The sequence below is a fragment of the Protopterus annectens genome, chromosome 1.part0, assembly GCF_019279795.1.
Source record: "Protopterus annectens isolate FY-2018-M chromosome 1.part0, PAN1.0, whole genome shotgun sequence".
Classification (NCBI taxonomy): domain Eukaryota; kingdom Metazoa; phylum Chordata; order Ceratodontiformes; family Protopteridae; genus Protopterus; species Protopterus annectens.
The window spans coordinates 1,415,572,622-1,415,585,808 of NC_056725.1; the positions used below are offsets into that span (position 1 = coordinate 1,415,572,622).

The window sequence follows — 13,187 nt, forward strand, 5'->3', positions numbered from 1 at the left end:
ACAAGTTATTAAAAAATACATAAAGTTCGGGAATTGACAGGTGACCCCGAAGCAGATGTGAGGAGAGTCTCCTCAGGTAATGCTGAGGCAAGATGTCAGAGTCTTAGATGTTCTAACACTGCAACTGGGGTTGGTGACCACGTGATGTGTCATCACATGTGGGCAGGAATCAGCCATGATCTTAAACCCAGAGATGCCCTCAAAAAAAGAAAAGAAAATTTCATCACCCTCACCCTCGGTTACCAAACAACAGGGATCAGAACCACAGGCCAAGGACAAGCATCTGGACTAAGACATGAGTTGTACTTGCCTGGGAGGACTTGCTTTCATCCAAACATATGGCAGCCAACTCAGGGGCATCACCAGATTCATATGTCCAAGCAGGCATTGGAATTTGAAGCTACAAAAGCAGCTCAATGGACTAAATGTCACTGAGACTAAGATGGCCTTTGGATTCTAACAGTATGCTGTCAGACGTTACTGATTCCGTCCCTCGAGAGCACTTCTCTCTATTTTTTTTTTTCAGTGGAGCATCCATGGACAACCTGATCAGTACCATGGGGATCTGGGAAAAGATGCAGAGCCTATTCTTGTTTACGTAGCCCTGGAGAAATATGGCTCTTTGCCTGGTGGTCTTCTGGTTGAAGCAAGCACAACAAACACAAATAATGTTCTGTGCCCAAGCAAAACATACACTTACCATGGAAATCTTTGTATGGTATCTACTTTCTACACATTAACACACAAGTATTGACTTTATATCCTGAAGGTGTACTCATCTATACTCTGGAAGCCAGATGAAACGGTCTAATGATTATTTTGTAACCTGCACCAGTCTTCTCAAATACTGCAGCAAGAAGATGTAGACAGCCTGGGGTATATGCCCCTCTGATACAACAAACTGACTTCCAGGTGGGAGGGTGTCTTCCTGGCCTACAAAGGGAAGGGTGCAAAGCTCTGAAGTCAGGACAGATGCTGGGCTTTTTTCCTCTGGTAAAAATTCAAAGAATTACAATAGAGAGTCAATCAAAGTAATTGGGACCTAGGGTAGTTCAGACAATCAAATTATTCGGATAATTAAACATATAACTTAACTGAGTAAAAAACTTCTAAAATCTTTTTTTTTCTGCATGCAGGAATACACTTTTCAACCATTCAGAGATTCCAATGGACAATAAACAATAGTTCACACACACAAGCTGGCTACAAGCGCAAAAAACATGCTCAGGCAAATGCATACAATGTTTACATTTTCAGACTTTGATTTTTTTTTCCCACCCGAAAACTTTGGAAGTCTGGTTCTGATAACTGACTGTTCTGATAATCGATGTTCGGATAATCGAGACTCTACTGTACCACTAATGCAAATAAGAAAAATACAATGAACATCCTGTATTTTAGTCATAATGTTAATGTTTTAAGTTGTTTTTCTGTACACAAAGGCATGATTATTATGCTGACTGTAAGAATTTGCTGAGTGGACTCAGTGTTCTACAGGGCTTCTCAAGTAAATGTGAATCACCCACTCCTCACTAAACTCTCATATTAATTACATTTAACAGAGCTTCTTAAGTGAAAACAGAAAGTAGCAGAAATACAGTATAAATGTGGCATTTAATAGTTCAGACTTGCAGACTGCTGTAGTGGCAGCAAATGATTTACATTAATAAATATGTACAAAAAAGTATCTACAAATAACAGTACTGTTAAGCATGAACAGCGAACTGGTGAAAAGATAACCAATCACATACTTGTACACACAAGGATTTAATTCATGGAAGTGACAAATTAGTTATAGAAAGTTTGTTGAGGTCCCAACTTGACTATTTACAACAAAACAATATTTCTGTTTCTATAGTCCCATAGGGATACCACGAATAAAACTACATGACTAATGTCATGACTTTTTCTGCTGAGGCAAGTTACATCAATAAAATAAGCTCCACAAGTAAATGCATGCTTAATGGGTCCAATCAATACCAATGTAGTTTATTACCCAAAACCTATACAGCTGACAATGTAGTTGGACTATACACCACATTCTGCACATCCTCAACAGTGCTGTCCTTTAAACTCTGAGTGTCCGAAAAACTGTCCGAGTTTACTTCAGCATGTTTGAGGACTACAACAGGCTTCATTTTTTGCAGCTGCTGTAGCATAAGTTCTTCACACTCTGCAAAGGACTCATCCAAGACAATTTTTATGTTCTCTACTGAATGCAAATGTGAAGGATTGGCAAACTCCACAAGTCTCTGGCTAACACTACTTGACCACTCATCACCAGATGATGTACTTTCTGCTGGTGATTTAGTAACATACACATCTTTAACAGTACCACTAAGAGGGTCTTTGCTGGTAGTTTTTTTCTTCTGCTTTGTAGCAGATTCTTCAAGAAACTTCAGGAAAGAAACTTCAAAACCCATAGGCTTAAAAGTACTCAAGTCAAAAGTTTTCTGCTGCTCTTTGTTATTGCACTGCTTGCCCAAAGCAGCAGCACTTTCTTCACTTCTTTGAGTGCTATTTCTCTCAGTCAGTGATCTTCCAAATCTTTCCACTTTTTTTCTCTTACACAGAAAAAAATCGTTTTCTGTACCTGATCGTTTTAAAGAACTGTTCAGCCTATCTTTTTCAGACAAACGCATATTTTCTCCTTGATTTGAGAACAAATCAAGTCCATCATTATTTATCAGTTTTGTACTGAAAAGTTCTGAAAGTTCATCCATCACATCTCTGTCTAACCTTTCATTATATTTTTCAGCTTTATGAGTCTCATAAATATTTAGCACACTGTCTTCAGATGCAGTTTCTTCTGTTCCCGTCTGTGTGGTCTCTCCTTTATCTGTTAAAGGATGCTTTCTCAGGTGGCTTGGACGTCTTTTGCAAATTACCAGCAGACTCCTGTGTTTTAGAGCCAATTCTCGGTCTAAATTGTGGTTTTTGTAATGCCGGAGTATACTATGTTCTGTTTTAGCAATTGCTGAACACCCAAGGATCATACAAGGAAACTGCACTAGAAAGTTTTCTGTACACATTGCTAGAGCATCTTCTCTAGTTTTAACATCAAATGTATACTGACCACATTTAAGTGAAATAAAAGATCTCCCAGTTGGGCTACCTTCAGAGATGATGGGAAGTTTCAATCTAGGTCTACCACGGGGCCTGCTGCCTGGTTTTCCCATTTTTAATTTCATTCTTGTTGCCTGTTTATAAGGATATTCACGATTTGCTCTTCTTGATACATTTTCCTGATCAGATGCCAAAAGTTTTCTAGGTCTCATCAGATGGGAATCATGTCTCTCATTATGTTTAAGATAAATATGCCGAAGCAGATTTGATCTTGTAGCATAAACTCTATCACAGCCTTCGCAGTCACATCTAAAGATACCTTCCTCTTCTATGTTCCGTTTTACAGGAAATTCATGAGCTAGTTCAAGATGGGTTACGTAATTGCAGAAATCCATAAATGAACTTGTACAGTGTGGCTGGTCACATTTCATCAGTTTTAGATCCGTATTTATAAACATACTTTCAATCTCTTGCACAGCTATTTCATGCAGCTTAATATAGTGTTGAATTAGACTGGTAACTTCCTGAAATATTCTAGAGCAGTCCTTTATCTGGCACCTGTATTCCTGAAAGCCTTCATTGTTTTCTATCTTTACAGGTCTAGAAAGCTCAGCTTCTAACTGTGCAGGTTTAGTTTGCTCTTTTTCAATGCATGTTTCTGTTTCATCTTCATTCTCTTGAAGAAACGTTGGTATTTCAGATCTATGCATGCTACGATAGTGAAGCAATAAATTTTGCTGAATTGTAAAAGCTGCAGTGCAGTCCTTATGAACACACTGGTAAGGTTTATAAGGACCAGGTTTATTGAGTTGGCTTTGTTTCTTTAGTCTCCTTCCATCAGGCTTTCTGTTTCTTCTTCTTGGTTTCAGACTGGACAGTTCACCTGTACCATTCTGACTTGGTAGTCCAGATTGTTTCAGTTTGGCAGTTTTCTCCCTTCTGGGTTTTCTGCCAACTTGCCCAGTGAACAATCCTTTCTGTAACAGGTTACCCAGTGCAAACTCTGGCTTTACTTTCCTTCTTCTCGCTTTAACTCTGCCAATCTTTTGTGCCGGCACAGGCTGTGTTGCAGATGGCAGCCCCACTGAGGGCGGTGATAAGGCAGACTGTAATGTAGCCTGCTGAGTTACTGTCAACTGTGCCACTGCAGGCTGCAAAGCTGTTGTACTTACTGTTGATGCCTGCACCTTTATTGGCTGTGCTTCTGCTGTACTGGACTCTTTACCTTCACTAGTAGACTTCCTACTATAAGGACGTTTAACTCTTAACTTGGCCATTTCTTCTTGAGAAAAATGATGCACTGATAGACAATGTGCTTTGAGGTTGGAATTTCTTGTAAATGTTTTTGTACAGTTGGGTACTACACATTTAAATGGAGCAAACTTCAATTGTCTCTTCCTAACCTCCATCATCATTTCTGGACTGTAGTGATGCACTCTACCATAATGTTTAAACAATGCATCTTTGGTCATTGCTCCATAGTCACAGCCTTTTTCTTTACACGCAAAAGGTTTATGAGCAGGTGGACTGCAGTCATTTACTACAGGAGGCTGCTTGGTTACTACAGTCTGAGAGAGGCTTCCTTCTGATATCTCACTGACTGCTAAGCTACCTGTTGCTTTCTCAGGCAACTGGTTGGGTGTAAGCTGCTGAGTAAGCTGATCTTCCTTCTCCAAATTCAGCCTCTCTAGGGCCTCCAGAATATCTGCTATTTGACCATCTACAGTTTCTGAAAAGTCAGATGAGCAAAAATCCGCTGAACTGATCTCATGATTGAGCTCATTAATTACAGGCATTTTTATGTCAAGGGCAGACTCCACATGCAAAGTACTTGTTAATAAAGGATCACAGTTACCCTTTAAATTCTTTGCCACATCAATTACTGCCCCTTCTGCACCACCCTGCACCTGGAAGCTTTCTGTAAGATTTGACACTGTTGATGCTACATTAGCCACAACTGCTGAGGCTTCTACATTTTTTTGGAAGTCCCGAGTAACAGTACCTGCAGCCATCTGCAGGTCTGTACCATCTTTTAATTCATGCTGTAAAAGTTTATCTACTGCTTGCAGATTTGCATTTTCTTTTAAGCCAACCAGCAGATCTGGAGAAACTGGATCGGGACTATTGTAGTGTTTGACATCAGTTGCAGTTTCACTGGACTCAGACGTCTGATTTGCCACAAGAAAAGGAGGGTCAGTTTCTGTAAGCAAGCCCATGTGATGACCAGCTCCAATCAACTGCTTACTTTCTTTTAAGCTTTTAGCACGAACTGCCATTGTCATCAATTTCTTTGAAGCTATATTCTTAGAGGAATTTCCAAAATAAGAAGACTCTGTGCCTGAACTTCCAGGTGATGGAGAACTACTCTCTCTTTTCACACTTAACTGTGCTACATCTGTACTCTGCGGGCCACTTATAACAGAAATCCGAGCACTTTTTGAATCTACGTTCTGTGGAAGTGTAGTTTCAGAAAATGAGCTAGTCAGCAAACCATTTTCTAGAGTACTCAACAGTAAATCTTTAGAAGGCAGTACAGCTGCACCACTCATCTGTGATGATGCTGAATTTGATGGTCTTGATGCATCAACCTGAGATGCAGCTGAATTTCCTGAAGAAAGCATCTCCTGAGGTACCCCAGTACTTTCAAATGCAGCTGGAACCCTTGACGACTCCAGGGTCTGGTTACTACCACTGCCAGCCTCATTTCTACTTGCATTAAAGTTAGATGAATTTTGCTTATAAAAACCATTATGCAAAGATGAGGCTTGCTGCCTTTTACTTGTTAAGGATTGAAGGCGGGACTCTCTACAATTAGTACTTCGACTGAAAGCAGACTCCTGTGGCTGTTGTACACTGACTGCACTAGAGGAAAGCATCACACTTGCCAAAACAGAGGAATGACCATTACTCTCAATGACTTCTGGAGGAGTTTCATCAGGTTCAAAAGGTTTACAAACAGAACCTCTAGACAGATGGCCACCAAGTGACCTGGGATTAGTAAACGCTCTAAAACATCTACTGCATATAAATTTTCCATCTTTAATTATAGCAGGGCATTTTGATCGCCTACTTTGTCTTGGTTTCTTTGGTCGTAAAGTTGGGCCATTCTTTTGTTCTCTCTTTAATTTACTAGAATGTTGTGAACTTGCATCTTCATTACTAACACCATCCAATTTTGAAGAAATCAAAGAATCCAAACTGGACTCTTCCTTTATGTATTTAACTGCTGAATTTCTAAACCTGGAATGAAGCTGCTTAGTACGGATGGAATTTGTGCTGCTGCTACTTTCAGATGAAACATGACCTGAAGCACTATCTACATTTAAGTGCTTCTGCAGATCTACCAGAAGAGATGCAGACTTTGGATCACTCTGATTAATCTTCATCTGAGAACGTAAGGAGGTGGATGCTACACCCAGCTGAGCTGGAGTCAGTGGATTTACAGTGTCTAAAGGAGTGGAGGAGCAGCGTTTTGTGCGAGTTCTAGGTCTTCTCTTTGAAATGGTCTTGTTAAGAACTCCCGTTTGAGGCTGCAGGAAAGTAACCAACTTTTGGTCAGTGGAAATATCTGAAACATTATTTGCCTTTGGTCGTCGTCTTCTGTTCCTCTGTGCCAGCTTGATTTCTGCATACTGCTCAGGGTGTGTAGATTTCATATGCTTAGTTAGACTTCGCGTTGAGCTGTAACTTCGAGGGCAGCCATCAACCTTACAGGGGTAAGCACGCACTGGTTTGACTTCTGACTCACCAGGCACTACTGAAGGACTACTTTTTGACTGTGGTACAGCCACATTAAAATTGTCTATCATTTTTAATGGTAAAGCACAAACACTAGGAACTTCCATCTTGTTCTTAACTGGAAGTCCTGAACTGACTGCCTTAAATAAAGTTTCTTTTGGCATGTTAAAAGGTATTAAGTCATTCAGTTTTTTATCTGCTTCAGAGGGCTCAATACTTCCAGAAGACAGCCTTTTAGATAAAGCTGGAATACCATCACCACTAAAGACATCTGCAACAGATGTGCACAGCTGGTTTATCTGAGGTTGTGTGCTGCCAGACTCTGCTTCTGAAGGTGACAGACAAGTAGGAACCCTGGATTTTGCAGACAATATGCTGCTGTTTAAAATGCTAACTCCAAAGGAAGATCCAGCACTTTCTGCTGTGGTCTTGTCAGATGAAACAAACTGGAGAGTGTCCTCTACTGTAGTGGCATTTGCTGGTTGTTTCCCTGCAGCTGTAGCTTGAATCTCACTTTTTATCAAATCGGCAACATGAGATACTTGAACTGATGTGCCAAGTGTTGCTACAAACTTGGCTGGCATTACCTGTCCTGGTGCAACTATTCCACTGGTGGTGTTACTCTGACTAACTGCAATGTCCTCATTAACCTCCATTTTAATCTTGATTTCCTGTGCATCATCATTTCTTGATGGAGGCTGGATTATTTCAGCAGGCAAGGTACTATGACACAAAGGGCTGGACACCTGATGTAGACTATGTTCCTCAGAATGCTTGAGCAGCTCATTATGGGAATGATACACCTTCCCACAGTTTGGAAACTTACAAGTGTATGTGTCATAGTGGTGTGCTTCATGATCATAAAGCAAATAAGACTCAGAAAAAATTCTGCCACATGATGGAAACATACACTTGGCTCTAAATGCAGTATGCTCTTTTCGATGAGTCAGCAGTTCAGAGTAGCTATTAAAGCTTGCTTTACATTTTAGCTGAATACAAATATAAGGCTTGCTGCCACAGTGCATCTGCAGATGGTCATTGAGATGAGCAATACTTACAAAATGTCTCCTGCAGTACTGGCAAATAACCTTATTACTCTGCAGTTCAAGAAAAACTTTTGCTTCTTCTTCATTGTGGCGTTTGCAATGTGCAATCAAGTTTTTGAAGTACCTGAAGCTCTTTTTGCAGTTTGTTACTGGACATCTAAATTCATCAATGCTTCGGTCTTTTGATCTTCTACCTAACCTTGGTTGAGTACCCTTACTTCTATTGTCAAATTTTTGTGGCCTAACATCACTGAACAAAAATAATTCCTTTACTTTCAAGTTATTCTTTACAAGCTGATGTTGCTGCCTTCTGACAGGTTTTGCTTTCTGGGTTGTGGTGCTACCTGGTACTTTGGGAGGCCTTCCTGGTTTAGCTCTTCTTACTGGCCTCATGTTAGCAAGTCTTTGTTTACTGGACTGCTTTACATGCAATGCCACGTGAGGAATAATCTGCTCTTTAGAGCTGAAGGTTTCTGTGCATATTGGGCAAGTATAAACTCCATTACAAAAATGTTTTTGAGAATGTCTAACTATTCTGTGACCGAGAAATTCTTTGTCACACAAGACACAGTACTGCATATATGCTTGCCAGTTTCTAAACCTAGCAGACACAAATCCTTTCTCTCTCATCTGTTTAGCTGTTGTTCTTCGTTTTTTCTTTTCAGTGTTCACTGGTCTAATGCTGTTCACTGGTCTTACAACACTTTCTTGATTGTAAGTAGGAAACAGTCCAACAGGTTCAACTTCAGTGCTTTTGTGCTCTTCTTCAGGCATATCAAACACTTCACTGTCATTAAGTTCATCGATGGAAGACACAATGGATGCTTCCTCTCCCATTAATGCCAGGCAGTGGCGTTTCAGTGTCTTCCAGTCCCAAAACTCAGGGTCAAAAGGCCACTGAGTTTTTAATACAAGGATAATTTCACAACGTAGAGAATTTGGTACTGGAAGATTTTCTTCATCAAACTTCTGATCTGGTTGGTTGTACAAAGTCTCAACTGCATAAAAGGCATCGACTGTAGGTTCTAAAAGAAATTCAGTTAGCTGGCAAGCTCGCTTCACTTCCAGATCATCGGGTAGTAAACAAGAGATTGTCTTGCAGATTGAAGTTTTAACAGTTGTATTTTCACTGGACTCCATTCGCAGTGCTCTCACACACATCTCAATACATGTTGGAAGCCCAATACTTTCGACCTATCAAAAGGATGGAAAAGAGACAGTTTAGTCATGTATAAATCATTCGTCATCTTTACAAAAAAACTATATGTATACATAAACCTTATATCTACTTGTAGAAGTTCTGCTGTCAAACAGTAAGACAAGCTTCATTACATGATAAAGTCACTGGTTATCTACTTCACATCATCCGTCATAAAAATAATAAAATAAAATGATTCCCAGGAATGATCAAATAGGCAGGCTGGAAGGGACGTGAAGCAGGCCATTTAATACAGTACAGATGAATCCATCCCAAGCCTGAAAAGTTATGCCTTGCTTGTAATGTTCCGAGATGTGAACGCAGGACCAATGCATCTACTTCTATGATATCCTTGGCACGTGTAGTTGCTGCATTGCAAGACAGTGTGCTATCACCTCTTCCTGCAGAGTTCTACCATAATTTTTGCAACAAACATGAATGCAATATGCTATTTATTAGGAAATGGTCTCCTTTTTTCAGTGGAAACTCTTCTTTATTCTCTGCAAAGGAGACAAAGCATTGACAGTTTTAATGGTGTCCTTTTACCCTATGCAGGTAGCATCTCAAATGCCTATGTATGTCCTAGGAGGACAGACTCATCTCCTTTATTCTGAGGATTAAGGAAAAAAATAAAGCTGCAGGAAAGGCTAGCTCTGGGTCACTTCAGTAAAAGAGAGGTTACCGTGCACAGTTCCCCCATCCTTTACACATCAGGTATAGATCTTTGCATATTAAAGCCTGAGTACTGACTCTTCAAGCTGAAGTAAATGCAGTACAGACTTCAGCTTTCAAGATCACTAATTTTAAGGGTGCAAATGGTTCAAAGGGAGGAAAGTTTAGCTGCTTTGCCAGTGCAAAGCTTAAGTTCCAAGCTTTTACTGTGTTTTTCTGGGGGGGTGCCCTTTAGGAATTGTTTAAGGGTCTGGGTCCCAACAAGGAGTCTAGCTTCTAGCTGTAAGCAGACAGATACTGCAGAAAAGTGAGCCTTTAAGAGAACTGTAAGCTACACTTGCAGCACAAAGATCGTACAGAACAGCAGCAGCGTCAATGGCACATTAGGTAGCACACAACTTGAAAATTTTGAGTGCTCATTTTACAGACATTTCCCAGATATTTATGTACCATTTGCTTTCTCTGATGCTTCACTGGCCATATTTTTACTATCTAAAGTCTGAGTCAAACAGCAACCCCAAGTCAAACCTGATGCATCCAATGCCAGAGTCAGGCTGTAAGCAAACTATCTAAGGTAATATCTTTCATTTTTGCACTTGGAGCATCCACCACCCTGGGTCCTTCCTAACTGCAGGCTAGGACTGGGATGCTGCACTCTACTGATCTCAGGAATCTAGAATGAATTAGGAGTTATTTACCATAACTTAGTATATGTGCTATCCATTTTCATTCTTCCTCACTGACTGGTTACGGATCCAATCCTCGGATCTGACTCGGACGCATTTTCCAGACTTTAGATCCTTATCTCGAGGTCTTTTCCTCTTCCCATGATGCACCACACTACCCTCAAACTCTCCAGATCTCGTTTGCTGCCAGGGTGGTAAGACGGAAGATTTCTATGTCTCGAGCTGTAAGGACTTTTATTTCTTTCTTTCTTTTCTTTTGTATATTTAGTTATTGATCTACCTTCCTCCCTCATTAGCTCCTGTGGCTTTGTATGTTCTAATCTTGTTTGGATTGTTTATTTCACAGTTTTTCTCTCTTCTCGTCATTAGGTGCTGCCTTAGTGTCCTTTCTGACAGTTAACTGGCCTTGATGGTCTGCGGTCCCAGGACTAGTGCTTCTTAATCATGTAATCCTGTTTCATATCTATCTTTCTTCCAATGCTTTATACTGTCATTTCTTATAAAATTGCAGTTTTCTGACAAAGCACTGATGTCCAAAGTCAAAAAAATCTATTGCAGGTATTTGGATTTTCAGGCTTAATATCCTTCAGGTCTCATGGAATACGTCATTCTGTCTACTTTCTATGTTGTGAGAGCAAGTTTAATCAATAGTTCCTCAAAATTTAGTGTGTCATGGCGATTCAGTGAGATCTTGGTGACGCTAACAAAGAGTTCTTCCTCCCGTAATTACTGGAGGCACAGCTTGTTTTTTCACTGTTATGACTCCCCAGTCTGAGAGTTATTTTCTGTTGCTGCCTTGTATTCTGGAATGGCACTCTTTAGCAGCCAGCATCTGTGCAGCTACTAATCTCCAGTCTGTCTTATCCCCTTTTAGACCTTCAGCTAAGCAGTCTCCTGCATGGTCGTTTAGTTTCCTTCAGGGTTTTTTTTTCTCCGCATCAGGATGATCAAAGAATTTTAGTCCCATAATACTGACATCCTTTTCAGATGCAGATTTCCTATTCTTCAGAAAAAGCATGAGAACATAAATCCTTCTTGCTCACTAAAATAAGCTTCTCCCCTGTCTTGGAAACTAGTACAAAACATACAATGTTGCCTTTGCAAGAAAAGGAGCAATCAGTAACACTTCTGGTCACAATGACATACTCCAGGGCCTGAAGCATTTTGTGGAGAGTCTCCCAAGAATTCCTGTGGTGTTGAAACAAACCAAGGCATTGTCAGTGCTTAAGTCTATTGCTTTTAGTTACTGGAAATTTGTCCACACAGCCAAGCTCATCAGCATAAGAATCTAAGGAGTAAGATTCTACCTCAGGGGTATCCACCCCTTTTCTTTTGAAGGGGATCACAACACAGATTTGGCATAGTGGGCTCAGACCTTTTAGATTTCAAATAAGACCACATGGTTTCAGCTATATGAACCAGTTTATCTGGAGATGAAGCTGAAGCCTGGGTGGGTTGGAATGAGGCACATGGCTAGCCAAGGCAAGCTGGGCTCCACTGGGTTCATCAGTGACTTCTGCCTGCTATGGTCAGTGAAAGCCACCTCTGAAGCCTCAAGCAGGCAAACAAAACCTAGACATGGTCTCCAGGAACTTCTCAATGTACAAAAACTCTAGGAATCCTGCCTTCCCCTTCAGTTTTCAAAATGTGTGGCCTGGTGGCCAAAGGATCTATGGTCACTGAAAGAACATCCAACATTTTGGTCTGGGAGGACTTGCTCTCAATGGTGTGGACATCTGCACAGCATTTCAAGAGAGGTTTTAGTGGAACCTTGTCATTAAGGCCATAGCCAACATCAGCACCCAACCTAATTATCCATTTGGCCTCTGAAACTTCAGTTCTGTTCTCTGTCCCCTCTAAGACCAATAGTGACTTTCTCAGTGACTAAAAACTTGAACATATGTGTACGCCCACAAACAGAACTGAGGTTTCACAGGCCCAAAAGCTCTTTTGAAAGACAGACCATTAAGTAAACTTAAAGTATTATAGTATTGTTTTACGTTGATTTTGCTTTAAATCTATATGAAAGGAGATGGCTGAGAGGTATGTATCTTTGTAATTGGTTGTGATTGTATATTTAAATACGTGTGAGTTACAGTTTTTAAACAGCTGTTGAAGCTGTTTTCAACTGCGAAAGCGCTTATGTTTTAGATCTGCATAAAGCTTTTATACTGCCCCACTGTTTGATTCACTTTTATGTTTTTTGGATATGTTCGTTGATTTTTAAGTGAATCATTTATCCTGAGTGCCACAATTCTTGTTGGTTGTTACATCTGCACAGCAGTTGCACCAGAGGTCTCAACCACAACAGATTCTGTAGTCGGGAGTGTTGCAAAACATACAGTTGTGTCTACTTACCATAAATGTTTGTGTTACAGCATCTTCACTGTTGCAGTAACAACCATACGGGTTATTCTTGCTATGGTAACCCATGGTGGGCCCAAGTACCACAGATTAATTCCCTCCTCCTGGGTTGGTGGATGACCTATAACTGACATCAGGATGTCCAGGTATAAGGGTCATCTGCTAGTGCCATCTTACAGCTCTTTCTTGCTGTCAGAGCCCAAAGCTTCCACATTTGTAGACTTGTGTCGGTTATTCCAAAGACCACAGTACATCTTAAAGCTAACTGCCTGATTAAGAAAACTTTTTTCTTCACTGTCTGTTCCATTCGAAGGGTTCTAAGGCAAACAGTAATCTTGTGTGTGGAAATCAGATTCCACATCAGAACTTTCATTCCCTTTGCCTTTTTCGCTCTGGCTCAGAGCATGATGCTCCTGA

At 40.5% G+C, this 13,187-nt stretch overlaps 1 protein-coding gene across 1 annotated transcript in view; it reads right to left on the reverse strand.

The window, feature by feature from the left end:
- Positions 1–1,595: 1,595 nt before the first annotated feature.
- ZNF292 (zinc finger protein 292) overlaps positions 1,596–13,187 on the reverse strand; it is a 1,171,601-nt gene continuing 1,160,009 nt past the window's right edge. The window contains exon 8 of the mRNA XM_044067433.1: positions 1,596–9,044. Coding sequence (XP_043923368.1) covers positions 2,004–9,044 — 7,041 coding nt within the window. The 3' untranslated portion in view covers positions 1,596–2,003. The remainder of the gene's footprint in view (positions 9,045–13,187) is intronic.